This window comes from Calypte anna, chromosome Z (assembly GCF_003957555.1).
Source record: "Calypte anna isolate BGI_N300 chromosome Z, bCalAnn1_v1.p, whole genome shotgun sequence".
Lineage (NCBI taxonomy): Eukaryota > Metazoa > Chordata > Aves > Apodiformes > Trochilidae > Calypte > Calypte anna.
The window spans coordinates 56,820,040-56,843,603 of record NC_044274.1 but is presented as its reverse complement, the minus strand read 5'-3'; the positions used below and the strand labels follow the sequence as shown (position 1 = coordinate 56,843,603).

At 41.4% G+C, this 23,564-nt stretch overlaps 1 protein-coding gene across 7 annotated transcripts in view; it reads left to right on the top strand.

The window, feature by feature from the left end:
* The first annotated feature begins 213 nt into the window (after positions 1–213).
* Positions 214–23,564, top strand: part of SNX2 (sorting nexin 2) — a 38,389-nt gene continuing 15,038 nt past the window's right edge. Inside the window, exons 1-5 of one of the 7 annotated variants that reach the window (XM_030467524.1) lie at positions 237–360; positions 2,422–2,480; positions 12,941–13,061; positions 22,530–22,693; positions 23,357–23,423. In XM_030467524.1, the coding sequence (XP_030323384.1) occupies positions 13,028–13,061; positions 22,530–22,693; positions 23,357–23,423 (265 nt within the window). In that variant the 5' untranslated portion in view covers positions 237–360; positions 2,422–2,480; positions 12,941–13,027. Of the gene's footprint in view, positions 361–490; positions 657–680; positions 859–2,421; positions 2,481–12,453; positions 12,475–12,940; positions 13,062–22,529; positions 22,694–23,356; positions 23,424–23,564 lie in introns of those variants that run through there. The other 6 variants (XM_030467525.1, XM_030467522.1, XM_030467521.1 and 3 more) reach the window with 6 other exon arrangements.

Sequence of the window (23,564 nt, the reverse complement as noted above, 5' to 3'; positions counted from 1 at the left end):
CAGCCGTCTTCCCTGAATTATTTTATGGCGACACCGGCCCGGCTACCCGGCCGCCCACACGGCCCTGCCCCAGAGCCCTGGGCAGACAGAGGGGCTCCTGACACCGCTGCCATCCCCAGCTCGGTCCGGACCGGCCCGCGCGTCCCCACCTCCCGACCCCTCCAGTCACGTGGCGGATGGGGGGAGGGAGGGGGCGGTGCCGTCATCACGTGATCGCGGGGGCCGGGGCTGGCGGCAGAGCTGGAGGGAAAGATGGCGGCGGAGCGGGAGCCGCCGCCGCTCGGGGAGACGCGGCCCGCAGACTTCGAGGAGCTGGAGGACGGCGAGGACCTTTTCACCAGCACCGTGTCCACCCTGGAGGTGAGAGCCCGCCCGGCACCGCGGGCCCCGACCTCCGCGGGCGGGCCCACGCCCGCCGGGCCCTCCCCCCCGGGCCGCCGGTACTTTGCTCCTGGCCGAGGTGCCCCGCAGCCCGCCCCGCCGCCAGGCTTCACCGCCTCGCTCCCCGGTCGCGGCCCCGCCGCCCCCCTCTGTGCCGGCAGCGGCGGCTTCTCGGCGCTTCCTGCCCGGCGGGGTAGTGACCTCGGTCCCGCGGGGGCTCGGCGGTTCCCCTCAGGTTTTTTCTTGTCAGAAGAAAACGAAAGCTCCTTCTCTAGGTACCGTTGTGCCGCTTCCTTCGCCTTTCCCCCTTCTGGTACCGCCGGGCTTATAAATACTCCCACCTTCCCTCGTCACATGACGCCAGTTTCGCACGCCCTCCCCCCCTTAGACTGCGTGGATTGACAACAACCCCTTTTCTTTGTCTGGCCTCCTTCGGAGGATTCACACCCTTCATGTTTGCAAAATGTTGCAGAAACTGTAAGCACTCCTCCTCATCATTCTCTGGAGCCGGCGGGGTGGCGGTGGCTGTGACCCTGCCCAGCGGGCGCCCACCGCCACCGGCGGCTCTCGGCCCTGAGCTGAAGGGGCGGCCCGGGCGAGGAGGTTTTGGTGTGAGGCGTTAGGAAACTCTCGGTTGTTCAGAGGAAAGAGAGTCCGAAGGGTCTGGAAACTTGTCGTGAATACGTCTCTGAACCGTGCTTTCTTTCCGTGTCGGGTATGGTAGAGAACCTGCAATAACTGGATGCGCAAAACAGGCCCTCGTTCTGAAGATTTAGTGTGTTCGTTCATTATACAGGGAACTTTTATTGCTGAGTTGCTGTGGTCATTTCACCTGCATGCTTTGCCAGTATCTGCTGGAAGAACAGTATCTGCTTCCTGTACAAAACTGCCCATTTATAAAGAAAATTGTTCCTGTTCCTCTTTTCCTGGAGAGTTTCCTGTCCTTGACCTTTACAGTAATAGGATCAGTAAATATTTCTTTGTTTTACTCTGACTCTTGCCTGTCCTTAGCAAAGAAGGCCATTATGCAGAGAAGTTCCTGAATGTATTTTAAAGTCACTTGTCTTCTCTCGAGTCACTTTAGTATTATTTTTTTCTTTTTATAGGTGCATAATCTGTGCATTGCTAGAAAAAGATATGTGGAATAATGCTGTGAATGAATAGCAGATGATTTGAACCTGCAGTTGACAACAGTTGTATTCAGTGTGTGATGCAGTGTGTATTATTGGAGTCTCATTCTGGGCACTGAGACTGCACTATAGTGTAAATGACATCTTTACTGATCTGGTCTAGAATTAAAGCTGCAAGAGATAAAACAGATTTAGTGTCCAAATCACAGTTATAATGGGAAGTCTTCATCTTGCTGTTTGAAAAATAGTTGCTGAATACTTCTAATTGTGCAACACCTGGCAAAGAATGCACTTTTGGGTGGTTTGGCTGTCAGTTACATTGTACTGATTTATTTTTGTAGACAGTCTGTTTTGAAGAAAGTGAAGTAAAATGGGGAAGTCTCTTTGCTTAAAGAGAAGCTTTGAAAAGCTTCATCAGTAAAGCTTTTTTTGGCATCCAATCAGCTCCAGTATGTATTGAAGAGCCTTACTTAATCTTTTTTTTTCCTGCAAGTTTGAAAGGAAGAGATCAGGAAAATTGACTTTGAACTTCTTACGAGACTGAATGTAGATCATTTAACTCGAGTGTTAAATGATCAAGTGCACCTCAGACTGGGGAAGAACTAATTAAGCTTCTGTCTTGAGTGTTATTTTAATCCTGTAAATATTAATGAAGTAGTGGTTTCTAAGTGACAATGAAAGTTCTATAGTGACAACTGAACAAGATTGTGCTTTTTGTAGTTGATTGTGTATTTGTTTACTGATACCAGAGGAGAAAGCATGGCAAGGGATGGTGAGGTCCACAGACAACTTATATGAAGACTATGGCACTTAAAAAGTGTTCTCGACTGGTTTATCTTGGAGCTGTTCCCATTGCATGATTAATTTCAGCCTCCCCTCCTATTCTCTCTTGCTTTCGTTCTCTTTGCAGGTCACAAAAGGAATGCTGTTCCTTTCTTACCTCTGATTTGATTGTGCAGTGAAGAAGCTGTAAGTTACCTAGTGGGTCTTCCAAGTAGCTCTCATGTTAACAGTCTCCATTTAGAAAACACATGCTAATTTGTCTAAGTTTCTTCTCACAAAATATTAATGTATGTTATCAACTGCAAATACAAATTACTTAGATATAGGAAGGCTAACTCACTTGAATGGCTTATCTGTATAGTAAAATGGAGAGTATGGTTTATTTCAAGTTGAATTCTCTGATGTGAAGAAAAGCTGGGTTTTCTTTGAGCACATACTAGAAGTCAAATGTCTTGAATAAAAATGCAAATGTTTTGACCAAATGCAAATTTAAATGTCTTGAATGAAACCCTCTTAATTTTAGGATATAAAATGTTAAAAGAACACACAGAATTGTGACTTCAAAACTTGCTGGTGGAAGAGCTTGAGAGCTCTTCCCTTTCTGTGAACACAGGGCAACAATGAACTGTGGGCACTAGGCTGATGAACTGCTTCTGTGAGCTGGTGGGGTGCTTATTTTTTTGTTGGATATCCACAGTACCTTAGAGTAGTGGAATGTGATTTGGTTTTAATTGTGCCAGCTGTATGGAAAAGTCTCAAGGACAGCCCCTCCTGGACTACTTGTGTCCAGTTCTGGAGCCCCCAACACATGAAGGACACAGAGCTTTTGAGGCAAGTTCAGGGGAGGTAGGGCCATAACGGTGATCAGAAGGCTGGATCCACTTTATGAAGACAGGGAGAGAGACCTGGGGTTGTTCATCCTAAAGAAGACTCCAGGAAAACCTTTAGCTGCCTTCCAGTACCCGAAGGGGCCTACTGGAAAGCTGGGGAGGGTTTTTTTAGAAGGACATGTAGTGATAAGACATGGGGTAATAGCTTTAAACTGGAAGAAGGTAGCTTTAGGTTATATTAGGAAGAAATTCTTCCTTGTGCAGGTGGTGAGAGTCCTGGCACAGGTTGCCCAGGGAAGCTATGGTTGCCCCCTCCCTATAAGTGTTTAAGGGCACACTAGCTGGGGCTTGGAGCAACCTGGTGTAGTGGAAGGTATCCCATGCAGGAGAGTTAGAACTTTATTATTGTTAAGGACTCTTCTGACCAAAACAGTTCTGTGATTCTATGAAATTTGTGGTCACTGAGGGGTCTGTAGCTGGCAGAGTTGCTTTCAGCAATGAGAACAGCCAGACTGACTCAGACAGATGCTCTAAGACAAAATTGCATTTGCAGTGATGCTCCGTGCAGGATGCCATGTTGTCTGTTGCGGTGACTATATGTATATGCTGGTAGTCACCTGCAGTGCTCTCCCAGCTACCAGATTTTTGCAGCTGAAGGATTTCCTGAGCCCTAGGTAGCATTACAATATTAATAAACTTTCTTAGACTTAACTAGTAGATAAATTTTCAAGCACATGGGGGTTTTTGTTCATTTGTTTTTTAAAAAAATGGTCCCTGTGATGTGCACAATAAGAAGTTTTTGAAGTTAACTGTGCATTATGGGAATGATCTTCCTCTGTTTAAGTTTGTAATAAAAAATTACTAACATGCTGTCTGTGTCTTCTGCCACGTTTAGGGACACTGCAAATGTCTGTATAAAAGTCACCCAGGTGACATATTTGAAGAAAGTGTATGTTAGATTTTTTTAATGATTGTATGCTTAGTATTGCTCTGATTTCATAACTTTCTTTTCCTTCCTCCTTGCACTATTGCATTGCCACCTTCCTTGTTTATCTGTTGCACCACTTCCTTGTACCACAATTTTCCCTAAACTTATAATTTCTGTGTTTCCTGTCTGTCTTTTGTGGAGCAGGTGCCATGTGAATGTGTATCTAAGGTGCCATCTATTAATTTCAAAACCAGTATTTATATTTCTGAGATTTTTGGGTTTTTGATTTTGTTTTTTAGGGGGTTTTTTTGTAGCGGAAGAATACATGGGAGGCACTTGAAAACAATGAGTAACAAGTAGATGTGGTAATCTGTCAAGTGCTGTCATTGAGGATAGGGTGTGTATATAATCTCATTGCCAGTTCATCAGTTTGTATCAAAGAGCTGCAGTATGCCTTTGGTTTTTGGACAGAAGGCAAAACATTAGATAGACAAAGAAATCCAGGTATCTTCAATGGCACCCATTGAATTTATGAGTAACAGTTACAAAGGAAGCAGTAAAGACCCCTGTGGAGTATCTGAGAGGAAAATATTAAGTTCTTCAACAGGATACTATACCTCTGCAGAAAAGCAAGCCTGTATGCAAAAATTCATTTGGTCTGATTGTATTGGATATGTGTCTTCTTCCTTGCTGTTAAATGCTGGCCGTGATGGAAGCCCCTGGGTGTTCGTTCTACTGTGAGTGTTTGTGTCCTCTTAATTTTCTGCTGAAAATGTTACTGCCGTGTTACTCAGTTTGTTCTCTCTGCTGATGCTGTAATTTCCGAGGTTTTACTGTAACCCTGTTGTAGGCAGAGAACTTGAATGACTACAGTTGTATGATGTTCAGCTTTTGTCAGCCTGCTGTGTTCTGACTGAAGGAGTCTAGAAGAGGTTCAGACTAGTAGCTGAGCTGGTTTGAGGAGGACCCTACCATTAAGGGAGGGTGACAAACATCTGGAGCCATAATTTCAGCCAACATTAAATGTGAGAATTTATTGCTTCTTCGTAAGTCAAAGCTATAAAATAGTTGTTAACCACCAAACATAATGCTCAATAAAAGAGGTGAAAATTACACTTGCTATTGATGTTGCAAATTAGAATGGGTCTATGGACCTCTCACCAGAAACCTGTTTTGTAGAAAACAAGCAACAGGATCCTGAGTGTTCAGTCTACTTGAATGTCCTGGCCATTGGGTGTCTTAGTTGTTTGATGCTTCCTCTGGTCATCTTTCAGCTCAGGAGTCACTCAGAAGCTTCGTAGGCATGAACCTTTCAGGAAATGGATGTGTTTTGACATTTTGTAAACTGCTGCCATCAAGTTTAAAGTTAATAAACAGCCATGCTATCCACGTATGTCTGAGCAATGAAGGTTTTTGTCAGCCTCATCTTTTGTTAGCCTTAGGAGTCCCAGGCATTAAAAGTAAGGTGTTTAGAGGTTAAGTCCATATTTTGAGCATTCGTCGGCACTGGTAGACCAGGCGTTAAGGCAGCGAACACTGAGGCTGCCGCTGCCCTCTCACATTCCATTTCTTTTTATGTGTCTCGAATCAGTCTCCACACTGTGGTGAATTTTTCAGCCTCCTTAGATCCTTTGCTAATTACTTCCCACGTTTCCATCTCAAAAGCTATACAAACAGTGGGGATCAGGACTCTCTCATTTGCCCCCTTGATCAGCCCTTGGAGCTGTTTCAGATTACTAGGAATCCCTCTCTTGGAGAGGATATGTTGGAGGAGCTTATCTACTGCCTCTTCTTCTTTAGAGAGTGTAGACCCCATCTCCTCCCTTACCGCTCACCTGATCAGGTTGAGATTCCTCCAGCGAATGTGCTACTCCCAGCCGTAGGGGCAATGAGCTGTTTGGGTCGGCTTTCCCGCTACCCTCTCATTCCAGCTGTCTTCATCTCTCCTGGGAAGCAACAGCAAGAGGGTCCCTGTTCCATGTGCCAGTTGTGGTAGAACAGTGGATAACACACAGATTAATATAATCCAAGTATTGCCGTTTATTGAGAGCAGCAGTAGCCCTTTTATACACAGGCAGGCTGATAACATAATACAAGCATTTTGTTGATTAGTACAACACATTTTTTGTATGCAGCAGTGCATTATCTAACGGGTTAAATGCAACTCTTTAAGCGTTGTCTATGAGATGATTTCCCAGCCTGTTATTCTTCTTTTTTACTGCCAACTCCCTTATCTTTTCCACATAGCTGATCTTTCAGTAACCTTGCAGCTGGGCCTCAAGGCCCTTAGCTCACTCTGGTTAAAGCTGAATAGTCAGGATTGCAGAAAGTCTCCCAACAGTAAGGGAGTGTAACTGGTGAGAGGAAGACTCTCCATAGGTCAGCATGGGTTGGGTTAGAGATCACTTGGATAAACTGAAAACACGCAAATCCAATGGGTGCAGCCACCTGTGCTGTGAGAGGTGCTGATGTTGCTGAGCTGCTCTCCATAATTTCTTGAAAATCATGGAGAACAGGAGAGGTGCCTGAGGACTAGAGAAAAGCCAGTGTCACTCCAGTCTTCAAAAAGGACAAGAAGGAAGACCCAGGCAACTACAGACCAGTCACCTGCACCTCCATCCCTGGAAAGGTGATGGAACAGCTCATTCTAGAGGCTATCTCTAAGCACATGGCAGAGAAGAAGGTTATCAGAAGTAGCCAACAGGGATTTACCAAGGGGAAATAGTGCTTGACTAATCTGATATCCTTCTATAAAGGCATGACCAAATTAGTAGATGAAGGGGGAGCAGTGGATGCCTTGACTTCAGTAAAGCTTTCCATACAGTCTCCCATAACATCCTCATAACAAAGGAAAGAAATGTGGGACAGAGGATTGGACTGTGAAGTGGATTGTTAACTGGCTCAAAACAGAGTTCAGAGGGCTGTGATCAGCAGCACAGGGTCAAGTTAGAGGCCTGTGGCCAGTGATGTTCCCAAGGGATCAGTACTGGATGCAGTTTTGTTCGTTATCTTCAGCAACTCGTATGAGGGGATGGAGTGTACTCTCAACAAGTTTGCTGATGTTGAGAATCTGGGAAGGGTGGCTGAGGGACCAGAAGGCTGGGCTGCTATCCAGCAAGATCTGGACAGGCTGGAGGGCTGGGCAAAAGTCCTGAAGTTCAATAAGGACAAATATAGTCCTGAGCCTGGGGAGGAATAACACCAACCACCAGGTAAAGATTAGGAGATGTCCTGCTGCAAAGCAGCTCCATGGAAAAAGAGCTTGGAGGCCTAGTGGACAGTAAATTCTTCAAGGGTGAGCAATATGCCCTTGTGGCCAAGAGAGCCAGTGGTATCCCAGGGTGCATCAGGTAAAGTGCATCCAGCAGATCTAGGGAGGTTCTCTTCCCTCTGTACTCTGTCTTGATGAGATAACACCAGGAATACTGTATCCAGTTAGGGGATCCCCAGTTCAAGAGGGACAGGGGTCTACTGGAGAGAGTCCAGCGGATAGCTGCAAGGATAATTAAGGGACTTGAATGTCTCTCCTATGAAGAAAAACTGAGAGAACTGGGGCTGTTTAGCCTTCAGAAAAGAAGACTGTCTATAAATATCTGAGAAGTGTGTGCCAAGATGAGGCTCTTCTCTTTTCAGTGGTGCCTAGTAATAAGACAAGGAATAATGGGTTTAACATAGAACATAAGAAGTTCCACCTCAGCATGAGGAGAAACTTCTTTACTGTGAGGGTGATGGCGCGCAGGAACAGGCTGCCCAGAGCGGTGGAGTTTCTGCGGGGATGTTGGACTAGGTGTTCCCTAGAGATCGCTTCCAACTTCTAACATTCTGTGATCTTCCATTTCCTATCTGATACTCAACTTTTCATGGTACTGACTAATAACCCCTGTGATAGCCATCTTTGCCACCAGTTACCTGTATTTCATAGAGGTAAGAGTGAAGATGAGATACTGTCTTTTAGCTTGCACCTGTAATAGGGTGTAACCTATACAGCATAATATGTTGTTTCAGTGCATAGGTGGTTTTTTTTTTGTGGGCCTGAGTGGGCCTGACCCACAGGCTGTACAATAACCATATTATTAGGAATTTTTTGCTCCGGTTTCTTATAAATTTGTGACTGTTGGCTTTATGCCTGTTTTGAAAATAACTTTTTGAGATAAAAGCCTTATCTTTGTTGCAAAACTCTTAAAAACAAGCTTTTTGTTTTGCTGTGTTCAGAAGTAAATGTGTCCAGGCCATAAATAATTTTTAAGAAGTTTCTACACATTATCTTCTTCACATGAAGTTCCAACTGTTTGTGAAGACATCTATTTCCATCCTTAATCTTGTTTGAGAATGACAGCTGTTTAAAAATACCAAAGAACCACTGAACTATTAATAGGCCAGGAAATAACCTTGTTCAGCCCTCAGTTTTTTGCAGTTTAACCCAAACCAGCAGCTGAGCACCACACAGCTACTTGCTCACTGACTGTCCACAGTAGGATTGTGGAGAAAATTGGAAGGGTAAAAGTGGGAAAATATGTAGGTTGACTTTTAGAAAATTTCATAAATAAAACAAAAGCTGTGCATGTAACCAAAGCAAAATAAGGATTTAATTCATTCTTTCCTATCAACAGGCAGTTGTTCAGCCATCTGCAGGAAAGCAGTGCCTATCACATGTAATGATTACTTGGGAAGACAAGCACCATCACTCCCAACAGCCTCCCCACCCTCCTTCTTAGCTCCAGCCTTTATTGCTGAGCATAGTATGGAATATCTCTTTGGTCACCTGGGGTTAGCTGTGCCAGCTCTGTCCTCTCCCAGTTTCTTGTGCATTCCCTAGCCTACTTGCTGACAGGTCAGTGAGAAGCAGAGAAGGCCTTCATGCTTTGTAAGCATTTTTCAGCAATAACTGAAGCATCCCTATGTGATCAACCCTGATTTGGTTACAAATCCAAGCCATGGAACTGTACAAGATATATAAACAAAATTAACTCTTTCCCAGCCAAAACCACTACACAGGTAAAAGAGCATTTTAAAGGAAAGACTTTCTGCCTGTAAATCAACCACAAAGCTAAACTTCAGTATCTACTGTTATTTAAAAAAGGAATAATATAATAATATAAAATTATTGTATGTTTGTAAATTAAAAAGCACAGACAGATCTTGTTTCACTGGAATTATTCCAGTAATAGTAATTTCTAGGCTTTGTCTCATGTATACAGACTATTCTAGCTGCACAAATATGGTTTTTGTCTTGAGCTTTTTGAGGTTCCCCTAAAATTCATTTGTGTCCTCTTTTATTTGTGTTTTTCTAGTTGCAGTTTTTGGAGACTGAGGTATGTGAAATTTGGAGAAAATCCTCTGTAATTAATTGCATTAATTGACATCTCTGAAGCTTGATATCCAGTGCAGAATTCTTGGCTTTCTTGAATGCTGCTAAGGACAGGAACTTTCTCATCTCTGTTACAGAAAGAGATCAATAATTCTACCAGGACTTGGTATCTTTCCATATATATATGGCTATCACTAGGAAGACTCTGTTCCTTGCTCAAAGTGGGAATGGCTTTGTATTAGCTTCGATTAACTTCTTGTTTTAGGTATGTAAATATTTGTTTTTTTCATATTATGCCAAACATTGATCAGGTTTAAGTGTTCCAGGCAAATCTGGAGTCTGGTAGGGTTTCTTATTGTGATTAGAACCCAGGTAGAGTCAAAAGTAATCATCAATAAACAAACTGTCTGCCTCGCACAAAGCTGAGAGGACGGTCTGGTGGTCTAGCTTGAAGGTGTATTCTCTGGTGGCTTTTTCCATCACTCGTCAGTCAGAAGCATGGTTAAGGGATAAAGCTGAAAGCAATCTGACGTTTGGAAGAAGTGGTCAGTAAGGGTTTTGTTCCCTGTGCCTGTAACAGCTGTTACCTGGAGGTGAATTGACAGGCATGAGCTACATGTCATGCTGTATTTGCAGTACTGTGGGGTCCCCACTATGTCCTAAACTACAGATCTGTCAAAAGTAGCTTGCTGTTCAAAGTTGAGCAGCAGCAAAACTGGTTTGGAATCAATATTTATGCTGCTTTCATTGGGAATTGCTTTTGCTGATGAAACTTCAAACTGCTTGAACCTCACAGGGAAATCAAAAGTTTTTCTGGTCTGCTATTGTACCTGAAGTTCAAGATCTTAAATTCCCAGCTTTATGCAGTGCAGCCTGAGGGGAGGTACAATTTCTGTAGCAAGTCGCTACCTCAGTTTCCCTTTGTGGTTCAGTCATTCTTTGTCTCTCAGCTTCATTGCCTTTAGAAGAGTTTCCACAGAAAGCAGAGGGCGTAGCAAACTCTGAAGTAGTAACAATCTTGAAAGTACCACCGGAAGGCCAAGCTGGTGTACCTGTGCCATCAACTATTTTGTTTGTTTGTTTTTGAAAAACATGGAGCTCAGTTTGGCTCCAGTTTGGCCAAACAGAAGCTAAACAAGAACTTACAGAAAAAAGAACTTGGGGAAAAGCTTGCTTGGTTTTTCCTTTGTTTCTGTTTAGTACTCTAATGGAGAATTTTTGAGGTATGGCTAAGTAGTTCAATGACAGCAGCCAATTGCCTTACTCTATAAATTCTAGTCTCATCTCTTGATTGGAGAGAATGCTGTATCTAATATTAGACCTATTTATAATAAAGTTGCCAACGTTCAGACAATTAGCCTTGTAAAGCAGTTACCTAGACATTTGCTTATTTGCATATTTTGTCAAGGCACCTTCTTGTTTTGTTATCCTAATACCTTGTTTTGCTTCCTTAATATCCTAACACTTATACAATAAAATTTTTACCTTTTAGTCTAATTTTTAAGATCCTTTGCTACGGACAGTAAATCCTGTTTTATGCATGTACATCTCATCTACCGTCCTGTCCTGTATGGGACAGTTTTTTCCAAAGTATGGTATTTTTTGAGTTCTTAAAATCACTTTAAACAATTGACTGTTACATTTGACACATGATATCTATACTATAATTTTTAGAATAATGAAGCATGTCAAGTGGTGAGGTTTTTTAAAATTATCAGTTTAATTTTGTCTAAATTAGTTACAAGTCTTGTGATGCAGCTTAAGGATCTTTCTTCAAAAAATGACCAAATACCTTTATTACCTTGACGTACTTATTTACTATGGGGTTATTTTGACATTGGTGTGAGATGGGAAGTGTATATATAACTAGTAGATTGGTTGCTTGTGAGGTTATAAATTCTACTAATTACAGTTCTCAGATGTTTCTTCTTTGCCTTTCTTTGCAGACTGTAGGGAAAAATCCAGCAAGCTGGTCTAAAGGCTGTTCCTTTTGTTGCTCATAACTTTTTTTGTGTCTATTTGAACAGAACAGTTCTATGCAGCAACTATAATGTGCTTCAGAGGAGTATAAATTTTCTGGAATTCTTTCATTTCCTTTTTTCTTCCCTTGTTCTTCAGCAGGGAAAACCTTGGCCGAACACCTTCCCAGGTCAAGAGAGTCTTGATGGGAGTGCTCGAATGTACTTCTAAAGCCTATTTTGTACTTTGTCTGAATTTGTCTGGCAGGATTTTTACTGTTCTTTCTTACCTCCTCTGTGCCAGAATTTCAGGTGACTGAGGTCTGGACAGATGGGGGGACTGAGTTCTTGCTCTGTGCTGCTTGAAGTAAGGATGTACACTGTTCTTGGAGAAACACTAAGGAAGGCGTCTCCCTTAGAAATGTAGCCTCTGCTATGTTTATCAGTGTGAAAATACGACCTGCTAGATTTTTTTTCTGTGTTTTTTTGGTATTTGCTAGACTTTTAGAAACTTGTAGCCTGTGGCATTTGTTGAAGCATAGCCTGAAATGTTTACTCTTGTTTGAATTCTAGTTCTGAATGTAAATTATGCAACTCTATGCAAAAACTAGGAAGCAAGAAGTGACATAATTTTCAAATTCCCATTTTCAAGTGGATGCATTCATGAATAAATATTCTTCTGTTGAAAACTCCTTAGCCATCTATATGGGATAGAATTGTGAGCTGTGACTCTTACAAATTTTCTAGAACTGTTGACATAACTGTTGACATAGTTAATACAACAGTTTTCTAACTGAAGCACTTACACTTAGTTGGGTGTGTATTTGTTTTGTGGGTAAGCTAAACTTTTGGTAGCCCACCTTCAGTATTGCTTTAATTTTCCTTAGTGTCTTTGAGTGTTTATTTTTTCACAGGGCAAGTTCTGGTCTTCATTGAGTTAAAATAACTGTGTCTATGACAAGCCTGTGGTCTTTATCAGTACAGTGTAACCCGCTGTGGCTTTGCCAGCCTGTTCTAGAGGGTGGTGTCCCTGCCCACGCAGAGCGGTTGGAACTAGGTGATCTTTAGACGTCCCTTCCTGCTAAAACCATCCTATGATGCTATGAATAATCCCCAAATCCAACCAGTTGCAAACATATCAAGATTTCTTATGGCTGTAAGCAGCCTTGAGTTATTTGAATGTCATTAACACATTCTTGTAATCTCTGAAAAAGTAATATAGAGTGATTGGTGTTTTCTTTATTAATTCTTTTTCTGTGTACAAATCCAAATTTAAATATAAGCCTTTCCAAAAGGAACTGAAAAACCAAATTGTATTCATCAATACCGATGAACTTATTCTAGATACTTCTGTAGCAGCTTTTGTTTGATGTTAATTAAACTCAAGGAAACAGGTGGCATTACTTTATTCTCTGACAAAGAAATGAAAAGAGCTGTTTACTAGCTGATATCCTTTGTTCATTGTTACCATGCTAAGAGTAGGAAATGGAAATAGCTGACAGGGTTTCCTTTCTGTACGTCTTGCCTTGTTTCTTTTCAGTGAATATTTGTTACAGTAATTCTTCTGTAAATTGACACATGGCAACTTGTTCTCTGCTAATTATTTCACTTTTTTTCTTAAGCAGTCAAGTCCTTCATCTCCAGAACCAGCAAATCTTCCAGCAGAAGACCTCAGCACAAACTCTAATGGTCCAAAGCCGACAGAAATCATGCTAGATGATGACAGGGAAGACCTCTTTGCTGGTAATTGCTCTTTCCTTCTAATGTTTCTGTATAAACTCTTGTTCTTGGACTGAAAGGTATGTGCTTTTTCTGGGAAGGAGAGCTAAACCCTTTTTATGCTGTAAAAGGTCATTTTTTTAGCTGTAAGGAAATATGAAGCAGTGACCCAGCAATGGAAACTTCATTTATAATGTTATGCAATTTAGTATTGTAGCAAATCTTAACTGTTACTTAGCCTGGTGAAGGTATGCTTCCTGGAAAATTCATGAAGGAATTAATTAATGCCTCTAGCCATCATTGCTCCTTGTTTCCTGAGTTCAACAATCATTTATTTATTTAAAGTCCTGTGATCTTCTGCAATATGTTGTCAGATTTATGAATTTGTAGGAAAAGTAACATACTTGAGTGGAAAATAGCTGAGATTCTTCTTTGCTCCAGGTTGGTTGTTTTACCATTATTAACACATCTTGGTATTGATTGTATGTGGTTATAAAACTGTTGTGGAATCTAGCCTTTCATTTCAGATGCAAAGTAGAAAACCTGATTTTGCTTAGTAGTGAAAACAAAGTGATATGTAACTTTAGGATTTTGCTAACTTTAATTTACCAACAAAAGTTTGGGAATATTTTTTTCTCCAGATTTACAAATGTTGTCTCAGGTGTAAACACTTCAGTTGAACTCTTAATTTTATATATTTTTGTATCTTAACTATTGATTGCTCTCTCATATTGAATGAGCGGCACCTTGAGAAACCTATTTAATAGGAAGTGCAATTCACATTTCTTCAGTAGTTTGCCAATGACGTATGGATTTTTTCTTGTGGGACATTATAGTATTAGTTAAGTTTGTTTACTAAATACAGGTTTCTCAGTGCTGCATACTATCAGTGCATAGTGTGGTAGTGTTAGCTGATTAGTAACATGTCCTGACAGTGATAACAGAATTTATCATTATGGATTAACAGCATTCAAATCTGTTTTTTTATAAAAACATTATTTAATTTAACATCCTAATTTTCTACTTAACAACCATACATAACCTCTCCCACTCTTTTTTCCCATATAAAAATAAATATAATTCAGGTTATATTGCAAGCTGAAGGGTGTTTCCTTTTTCTTAAGACCCTTCACTAACACTTTTCCAATTACTGAATACTGAGTGAATAATTTGGCTGTCTGCATTGAACATAGTCCTCATCTCTTCAATGATTCCCTGATGCAGTAATTCAAAAAGAAACTTCGTAGCCTTTAGGTCTGGGCTGTTTTGTGTGGATAGGTGCATACACATGCCCATTACTTTTGTTCTGAACTTAACAAATTTCTATCTGTCTATATTTGAACTTACATTAGCACATTATTTTGTTAGAATGTATTGACTAATTTACTAACCTTCTGAAATTATTTTAAGAGAAGGAGATAATGAAGAATAGAGAGTAATCCTACTTCATTTGTATTTATATTATTTGATCTTGCAACTCATGAAGACCAGCAGTACTTCAGCAACAAAGCTTTCTAGTACTAGTGACTTGATTATTTAGCTCCAGTATATAAACCTGGCTTTTTATAACAGTAGACCCATCTGGCATGCATATTTTAGGAACGACAATTTTCCTTTGGATAATACTAAGAAAAGGGGTGGCTAAAATAAACAGTAAGGGGAACCAGACAGAAGAAACAAATGTTAGCAGCCAGATTGTCTTCAGCTGAAATGGATGCCATGAGGAAAACACAGAACTGATTTAATGACTTTATGGAAGAAATACAGAAGAAACTGCATCCAACACTGAACTGAGCTGCATGGATAGCACAATTAAGACTAGTCTTATAAAGACTATAAAGACTAGTCTTTATATATATATATATATATATATATACACGTACATACATACAGAGACTGAGGCTAGTACAAACTCTCAAACAGAAGGGGGAGAAACAAAAGTGATTTATGGAGACTAAAGCAGAATATGACATTTCATAGTACCCTGTTGTGAGCAGGAAGTATGCATAAATCCAGTTGTGCCCTAGTGATGAACTTCTGCCTTTTTATCACTATCTGCACAGGCATTCTCAAAAACAACATCTAATCTGTGTTCCAGTGCTGTGCACTCAGAAGAAGAACTGTTTTTTCCGGACTGTTTTGCTAGACAATGATGTTAATCCATCTGATTAACTTTCTGATTCTGATTTGCCATGAATAGGAACCATGTGACAGGGCAACATGAGATGTCTGTTTTCTTGCTTCCAGCGTTATTGCAGAATCCTGGCTTTCTGTAAAAACAGGATTTAATTTACAATTGAGTAAGACTAGGATTTTTTCTTCAACATGTTGAATTTCCAAAGAAACCTTTAGTTGCATAGCTTTTAGGAGTACTTAACTGGAGAGAAAAATAAAGTTCTACAGCTTTCTAACTTACATTGTTCCTTCATATTGAATTAGTAGACCCTATAATATCCAGGTCAAGGAACTCATATGGAAGGCTCCTTGAGAGGAGATACTATGACTCTTTGGGTATGTAAACAATTCTAGTTTTACAGACTTTTACAAAAATGTAGTGATGTGCCTCTTGAGCTATTGTTGGCTTCATAAATCTTTTTCACTATTCTGTCTAATAATGCAACCTAATGAAAAAAGAGGTGAGGGAGAACAAATTATGATTTCCTGTACTGTTTTAATGCAGTTCAGAATCTGGAGTAGGTTGGGGGTTTTTTAGGCTTTTTTTGGTTCTACTTAAAACCTCTTTGGTATTGTGTTTCTACAGCAGCTACTCGGTAGTATATTCAAGGTTATACATGAGATAAAATGTTTTAGATATTCATTACCTTGTCTCTAGTGACTCATAAGTGCTTTGGCTGAACTATTAAAGCGGGGTTTCAGACGTGGAAGAAAATCACTGAAGACCAGTAAATTTTGCTGCTGTGTTCAGTAATATTGTAGTTCTTCACTAGGCAAAAAAGGTCTTGACAGTCAGTTAAGCAATTTCATCCTTAGAATAAGTTAGTGTGTTGATTGTTTGGCCAAGAATGAATTACTTTATCTTACCTCGTAAAGCTCTTAAATGTGAAGACCATAGTGGTTAGCACTCAGAATGAGATAGTATTAGGAGTAACTGGAGAGGCTTTGGACTGTGGCTTAAAACCTGTCTTTCCATAAGCTTTTACTGTAGAGTGAGGAGTTAGATACTAAATTAGTCTTCTAAAATACCAGCCTATAGTTCTGCATACAGCTGCAGTAATGTACCATGGACCGCCTATGCAGGACGTAGCTGGTGTCTTCTGCCTCAAGTGCTTGTAGATGATGAGTAGTGCTGTGAAGTTATATCAGTGCTCTGTCACTGTTTTCAGAAAAAAAGGAAAATTGCATTTTTTCCTCTCCCCTAGTTTGGTAAAAGATTACTTTTGATGTTCTTATGGTTTTGCAGCTGTGAAAGATGTTTGGGAATAGATCATATTATGAAAATATCTCACATGTCCTGGGGGAAACTCAGTGGTTAAAAGGAGTGATGTTTGTTGTTTTTGGGTTTTTGTTTTGTGTTTCTTCAGGTCATGACAAGTTTATCCTAAGGTTTTTTTCCTGGAAGTTGATACAGAAAAGGACATGCTAACTCTGTGAACCAGACAAGATAAGTGGTGTCTGTTGGGTTGTTGTCATGTGTGTCTGATCAGAAGAGCTCGATGCAGATGCCTCATGGCTTTTTAGAAGCCGATTGTTCAATCTGGGTCTCTTTAAAACCTGCAGTTTTAGGTTCAAGAGAAGGCCTTGCTAATGACTGACAGTTCTGTTAAAACTATTTCTGTAGTCATTCAGATTATTCTTAGTACTTCTGGTATAACAGTAAGGATGCTGGGCCATGACTTTGGTGTCATATCTTTTACAGTCAGTTCTGTTAGTATATCTGTCTCTGAAATATTGCTACACCTGGAGAAACCTTTTTTCAGTAACATGTCCCATGTTCTGGACAACAGTTTCTATTTCAGTTTACTTCCATGTTGATATGATTACCTGAGTAAACTTTCAATGGTAATAAGCCATTTTAAAAAACTGAGCCGTGTCAGAGTTTTAGTGGTCTGATATTTAGAAGTGTGACTTAACTTAAAATAACTTAATCAGCCTGAAGCATGCTGCTGCTATGGAATTACAAACTTGAACTTCGAAAGATGCTGTTGACAAATACTGGTGGTGAAGAGTAAATAAACAAGAGCTAGGTAATGCTGGGACTGAGCCCCATGCTTGAGTGCTTGACAGAAACTTGGTATGGTTGACTGTAGAGTGTTAACTATGCATAAATAGTTTGTCTTCTGCATCAGGATGTTTTCATGTTCTTCTGGAGGTAAGCATCTTGACAGTGATCCATAGCGAAGTCTGTTTATGGATTGTAAAGCAGGTGTATATGTGTAGAAGCCTCATAGCATTACATTCATGGAGGTGCATAATATGTGCCAGTAACTTCCATAATACAAGTGTTGGATCTTAGTGTTATCTTCCTAAAAGCTGGACAGAGCAGTTGCCCCACTTTATTCAAGAAGAGTTTATGCTTTTGTGAAATCCTGAGGAAAGCAAAGATTTAATTTTTTCATCTAGATTTCATTTTTTCATGCAAATGTTAATTCACAATGCTTAAGAACAAAAAAAAAACCTCCGCAAAACCACAGTTTACCTCCTAAGTTTACAAAAGAAAAAATTTAAATCAATATGTCAAGCAGATGTTTTTGAAAGTGCCATAGTTTCTCCTTTGAAACCTACCAATTCCATCTTTTTCCTTGGGCAAAAAATAGCACAAAACCGGAAAAGAGAATTGTTGGTCAATTGCTTTAATGTAGACCACGTCATCTGATTTCCCAAAGAGAATGAGTGCATATAAGAAGCATAAATGCCAGAGTTCATCAGAACAAATATGTTTATTGGGAAGTAGACCTTCAGCTTATGTATTTGAAGACTGCTTTTCTGAGGGGGAGCAAAACAGCCAGAAATTATAAGAGCCTGCTATTCTATAAGGCTAGTCCACTTTCTCCCTCCAAAATATTTTTAATACCTCTGTCCTTCACTCTTGGCACAGCCATTTCTACTGTCTGTTCCACTTTACTGTTCTAGATATATGTAATGTGTGGGATACATGCAAACTTGAGGGTGAGGGGTAACAGGAGGGAAGATGGCATAAATTCTCCTTTCTTGTCCTAAAAGATCTGACATGCTGCTTTCAAAAAAACATAGTATTTTCTCTATATAAGTTCCTTCAGGAAAACACAAAAGGAAGGCTAGTAAGCAGCACCTTTAAGAATTTGCTCCTGTCTAACCAATCTGGGATTGCAGTCTGGTGCAATACTGGTGTAGTCTTGCTGGTCTTGCTGAGAGAAAACCTCATTGCCTTTCCAACTGCTTCATTCTATGATTGGCTTATGTTTTATATTACACAATATATTGTGTATCTGTCTATATATATATAAATAAAACATACTAAGTTACATTTTTTCCTGTAAAACAGCCATTTGTATGACATACAACCAAAACATTGAATTCTGTTAGGCACTAAGGAAAACAACTAGCCATTTTCTATGTTTAAATGTTCTTCCACCAACCTGAAAGGGGGTTTTTTGCAGTTATGTTAAGAGAGTCTCTTGAGTCTGTAGAACTTGAGGTCAGTAACAATAAGGTTGAGTGCCTGTGGGTCAAAATCAGGAGGAAGACCAATAAGGGTGACATTCTGGTGGGAGTTTGTTACAGACCACCCAACCAGGATGACGAGAGTGATGATTTATTCCACAAGCAGTTAGCACATGTCTCAAAATCACCAGCCCTTGTTCTTGTGGGTGACTAACCTGCTGGATGTCTGCTGGGAACTCCACGCAGCAGAGAAGAGGCAGCCTAGGAGATTCCTGGAGTGTATAGAGGATACTTTCCCGCTCCAGATGGTAAATGAGCCTACCAGGATGGATCCCCCCTAGACCTTCTGTTTACAAACAAAGCAGGCTGGCGGGAGATGTAGTGGTTGGAGGCCATTGGGGCTAAAGTGACCATGAAATAATAGTTTTCAATACTCAGGGATGCAAGGAGTGCCAACAATAAAACCTATATGCTGGACTTCTGGAGGGCAAATTTTTACCTTTTCAGAAAACTGATTCAGAGTGTACCCTGGGAAACAGCCCGTGAAAAAAAAGGGGTCTGGGAGGGATGGGCGTATTCAAGGAGCAAGTCCTGAATGCACAGGAATAGCCTGTCCCTATGTGCTCAAAGGCAAACCAGAGGGGAAGATGACTGCTCTGGCTAAACAGGGAGATATGGAAGGAAATTTGGGGTAAAAAGAGAGCTTACAGTCTATGGAAAAAAGGGCTGGCTACTCAGGAAGAGTTTAGGAATATGATTAGGTCATGTAGAAAGAAAATTAGAGAGCCAGAGGCACAATTTGAACTCAATCTTGACACTTCCATTAAAGATAACAAAAAAGTCTTTCTACAGATAGATACATCTAGGGCAAAAGGAGGGGCAGGGAAAACCTGTCCATTCTTTGCTGGACATGGGGGGGAAACATAATTACCAAAGATGAGGAAAGGGCTGAGGTATTGGGTGCATTAGAAAGGGTGTGGTTAGTAGGTCAAGAGAGGTTCTCCTCCCCCTCTATTCTGCATTGGTGAGGCCGCACCTGGAGTATTGTGTCCAGTTCTGGGCCCCTCAGTTCAAGAAGGACAGGGAAGTGCTTGAAAGAGTCCAGCGCAGAGCTACTAAGATGATTAAGGGAGTGGAACACCTCCCTTATGAGGAAAGGCTGAGGGAGCTGGGTCTCTTTAGTTTGGAGAAAAGGAGACTGAGGGGTGACCTCATCAATGTTTTCAAATATGTAAGGGGTGAGTGTCAGGGAGATGGAGTTAGGCTCTTCTCAGTGGTGACCAGTGATAGGACAAGGGGTAATGGGTGTAAATTGGAGCACAGGAGGTTCAAGTTGAATATTCGAAAAAATTTTTTTACTGTAAGGGTGACAGAGCCCTGGAACAGGCTGCCCAGGGGGGTCGTGGAGTCTCCTTCACTGGAGACATTCAAAACCCGCTTGGACACGTTCCTGCACGATGTACTCTAGGTGGCCCTGCTCTGGCAGGGGGGGTTGGACTAGATGATCTTTCGAGGTCTCTTCTAACCCCTATGATTCTATGATTCTATGATTCTATGATTCTATGATTGAACACTTTTCTTTACATCAGTTTTCAACAGTAGGGCTGTTGTCCTGAGGACAGCTGCTTCTGGGGCTTGTAGAGAGAAATACGAAGCTGAGTAGCTCTCCTGTAACCCTGGAGGGAACAGTTTGTGACCTGCTGAGCCACGTGGATCCTCACAAGTCTATGGGACAGATGGGATCCACCCCAGGGTGATGAGGGAGCTGGGGAAGAGCTCACCAAGCCTCTCTCCATCATTTACCAGCTCTCCTGGCTCACTGGGGAGGACCCAGGTGGTTGGAAGTTGGTGAATGTCACAGCAATACACAAAAAAGGATGAAAGGAGGACCCAGGAAACTCCAGACCTGTCAGCCTGACCTCAGTGCCTGGCAGGGTTATGGAGCAGATCATCCTGGGGGCAATCACACAGCACCTACAGGATGGACAGGGGATCAGACCCAGCCAGCACGGCGTTACGAAGGGCAGGTCCTGTCTGACCAACCTGATCTCCTTTTATGATCAGGGGACCTGCCTGGGGGATGAGGGGAAGGCTGTGGATGGAGTCTCCCTGGACTTCAGCAAAGCCTTTGACACCGTCTCCCACAGCATTCTTCTGGAAAAGCTGTCAGCCCAGGGCTCAGACAGGAGCACTCTGAGCTGGGTTCGGAACTGCTGGAGGCCCCCAGAGAGTGGTGCTGAATGGTGCTGATCCAAGTGGCGCCTGTGGTGTCCCCAGGGACCAGTGCTGGGCCCAGTTCTGTTTAATATCTTCAGAGATGATTTAGATGAAGGGATTGAGTCCATCATCAGCAAATTCACAGATGACACTAAGTTGCTGGGAGTGTGGATCAGCTGGAAGGCAGGAGGGCTCTGCAGAGGGCCCTGGACAGACTGGAGAGTTGGGCTGATGCCAATGGGATGAGGTTCAACATGGCCAAGTGCCGGGTCCTGCACTTTGGCCACAACAACCCCATGGGGAGCTCCAGGCTGGGCACAGAGTGGCTGAGAGCAGCCAGGCAGAAAGGGACCTGGGAGTCTGGATTGACAGGAAGCTGAACATGAGCCAGCAGTGTGCTGTGGTGGCCAAGAAGGCCAATGGCATCCTGGCCTGTATCAGGAACAGTGTGGCCAACAGGTCCAGGGAAGGGATTCTGCCCCTGTACTCAACCCTGGTGAGGCCACAGCTCCAGTTCTGGGCCCCTCAGTTCAGGAAGGAGATTGAGGTGCTGGAGCAGGTCCAGAGAAGAGCAAGGAAGCTGTGAAGGGATCCAGCACAAGTCCTGTGAGGAAGGGCTGAGGGAGCTGGAGGTGTTTAGCCTGGAGAAGAGGAGGCTCAGGGGAGACCTCATCACTCTCTACAACTTCCTGAAAGGAGGTTGGAGCCAGGTGGGGGTCGGTCTCTTTCCCAGGCAGCTACTAGTAAGACAAGAGGGAATGGAAGCTCTGCCAGGAGAGGTTTAGGTTAGATATTAGGAAAAAATTCTTTATAGAGAGGGTGATCAGGCATTGGAATGGGCCGTGGAATCATCCCTGGAGGTTTTTAAGATGAAACTGATGTGGCACTCAGTGCCATGGTCTGGGAACCACAGTGGCAGCCGATTAAGGGTTGGACTTGATGATCTCAGAGGTCCTTTGCAACCCAGATGATTCTGTGAACTGCAGTTTACCAGTGGTAGAACCTGGTTAGTGGAGGGAAGCATGCAGGATCTGTAAGGCAGAGATTTATGTCCTCTTTAAAGACAGATGAACTATCTAAAATCTGAAGAAAGTATTCAGTTTCTGGTGCACTGGTTTAAGGTCCAAAGAGACTGAAGATAGTCTTCCTAGTTAGAGTGTCTCATCTGCTAATATTTCTCTTTTATGGGTTGCGGGTTTTTGGCAGGGATGGGCATGTTCTATAGTTGAATAACTTAAATTTACACATGCCTTGGTCTGCTTAGTTATCAGCCTATAGTTAAATCATCTGTTGTTCAGAATGCAAAAATTAAAAAGGGTAAAGTTGCTGAATGAGAGCTGATTATGTGCTTAAAAGAATATTAGTTTTGCAGTATCTCATGCAGAAATAAATGGCTTATCACTTGAAGCTACCTAACAGTATATTTTTAAAAAATTAATAGCATTATTAATCCTGTCTTTCCCATTATGTACTGGAAGTTCAATTGTCACATCTGGCTATGTATTGAAATTAATTATTTGGCACAAATGAATGTTATTTACAGATCTTGTTAAACTTGTGTATCATAATTTTTTATTGCGCATTTTTGTTATCTTTGTGGTGCACAACCATCTCTGGTTTCTGTGTTAAAAATTAACTTCAAAATTTCTTTGTTAACTGAAAATGTTTATCTAGAAGCAACAGAAGAAGTTTCACTGGACAGTCCGGAGAGGGATCCAATACTTTCACCAGAACCTACTCCTGCAATCACTCCTGTAACACCTACTACATTAGTAGCTCCCAGAATGGAAACGAAAAGTGTAACAGCTCCAGTGATTTTTGATAGATCTAGAGAAGAGGTATGCAGTATACTTCTAAACTATGGAAATGTATTGTATATTTTTTTTTCTTTTAAAAAGGCAGTGTTGACTCACAGGATCCTATTCTGTTTATATCATACATTAAGTTTACTATGAGTTTGACCTGTGAAAATACTGTCATGATTAATTGCTTAAGTGACTGTATTGGAGATCAGTAGTGTGAGGAGCAAGTGCTCCATTCCTTCAGAATAGATATTGTAAATGTGTATGTAGGAGCAGGCCATCAACTTGATAAAGCAGAAGTATTAATGATGCTCTTAATAACATGTTACAGGTTTGAACTTGTTCTGAGAGTCGTTAGCTTTATCGTGCATGCTGACAAGTCCCTAGAAAAGGCTGCCATTCTAAAAGCTTTTGTTAGCTTAAAACTAAAGTCATAGAATAATTTAGGTTTGAAAACACCTTTAAGATCATTGAGTCCAACCATACTCCTAACAGTGCCAAGTCCATCATGTGAACTTTCTTGCAGTGACAATCAGTGTTAAACTCATTTAGTTATACTCATTTAGCATTGGATAGTGAATCTAGAAGTGTTTTTAATTCCACAAACATGCTGACTTTCCCTCATCTTTCCTTATCCTTGTAACCCTGCATAATATGAATACACAATACTGTGTTAAATATGGCATATCTTTTTCTTAGATTGAAGAGGAAGCAAATGGGGATTTGTTTGATATAGAAATCAATGTATCAGACCCAGAGAAAGTTGGTAAGTTCCTTGAACTTAGTCAGATGGTAGACTGCCTTATTCTTTGAAGACTGTTCTGAAACTTTAGCATAATTGCTTATTCATTTAGCTTTTGGCAGTGCTTATTATCTAACTGGAGAGCTATTTAATGTATATTTTGGA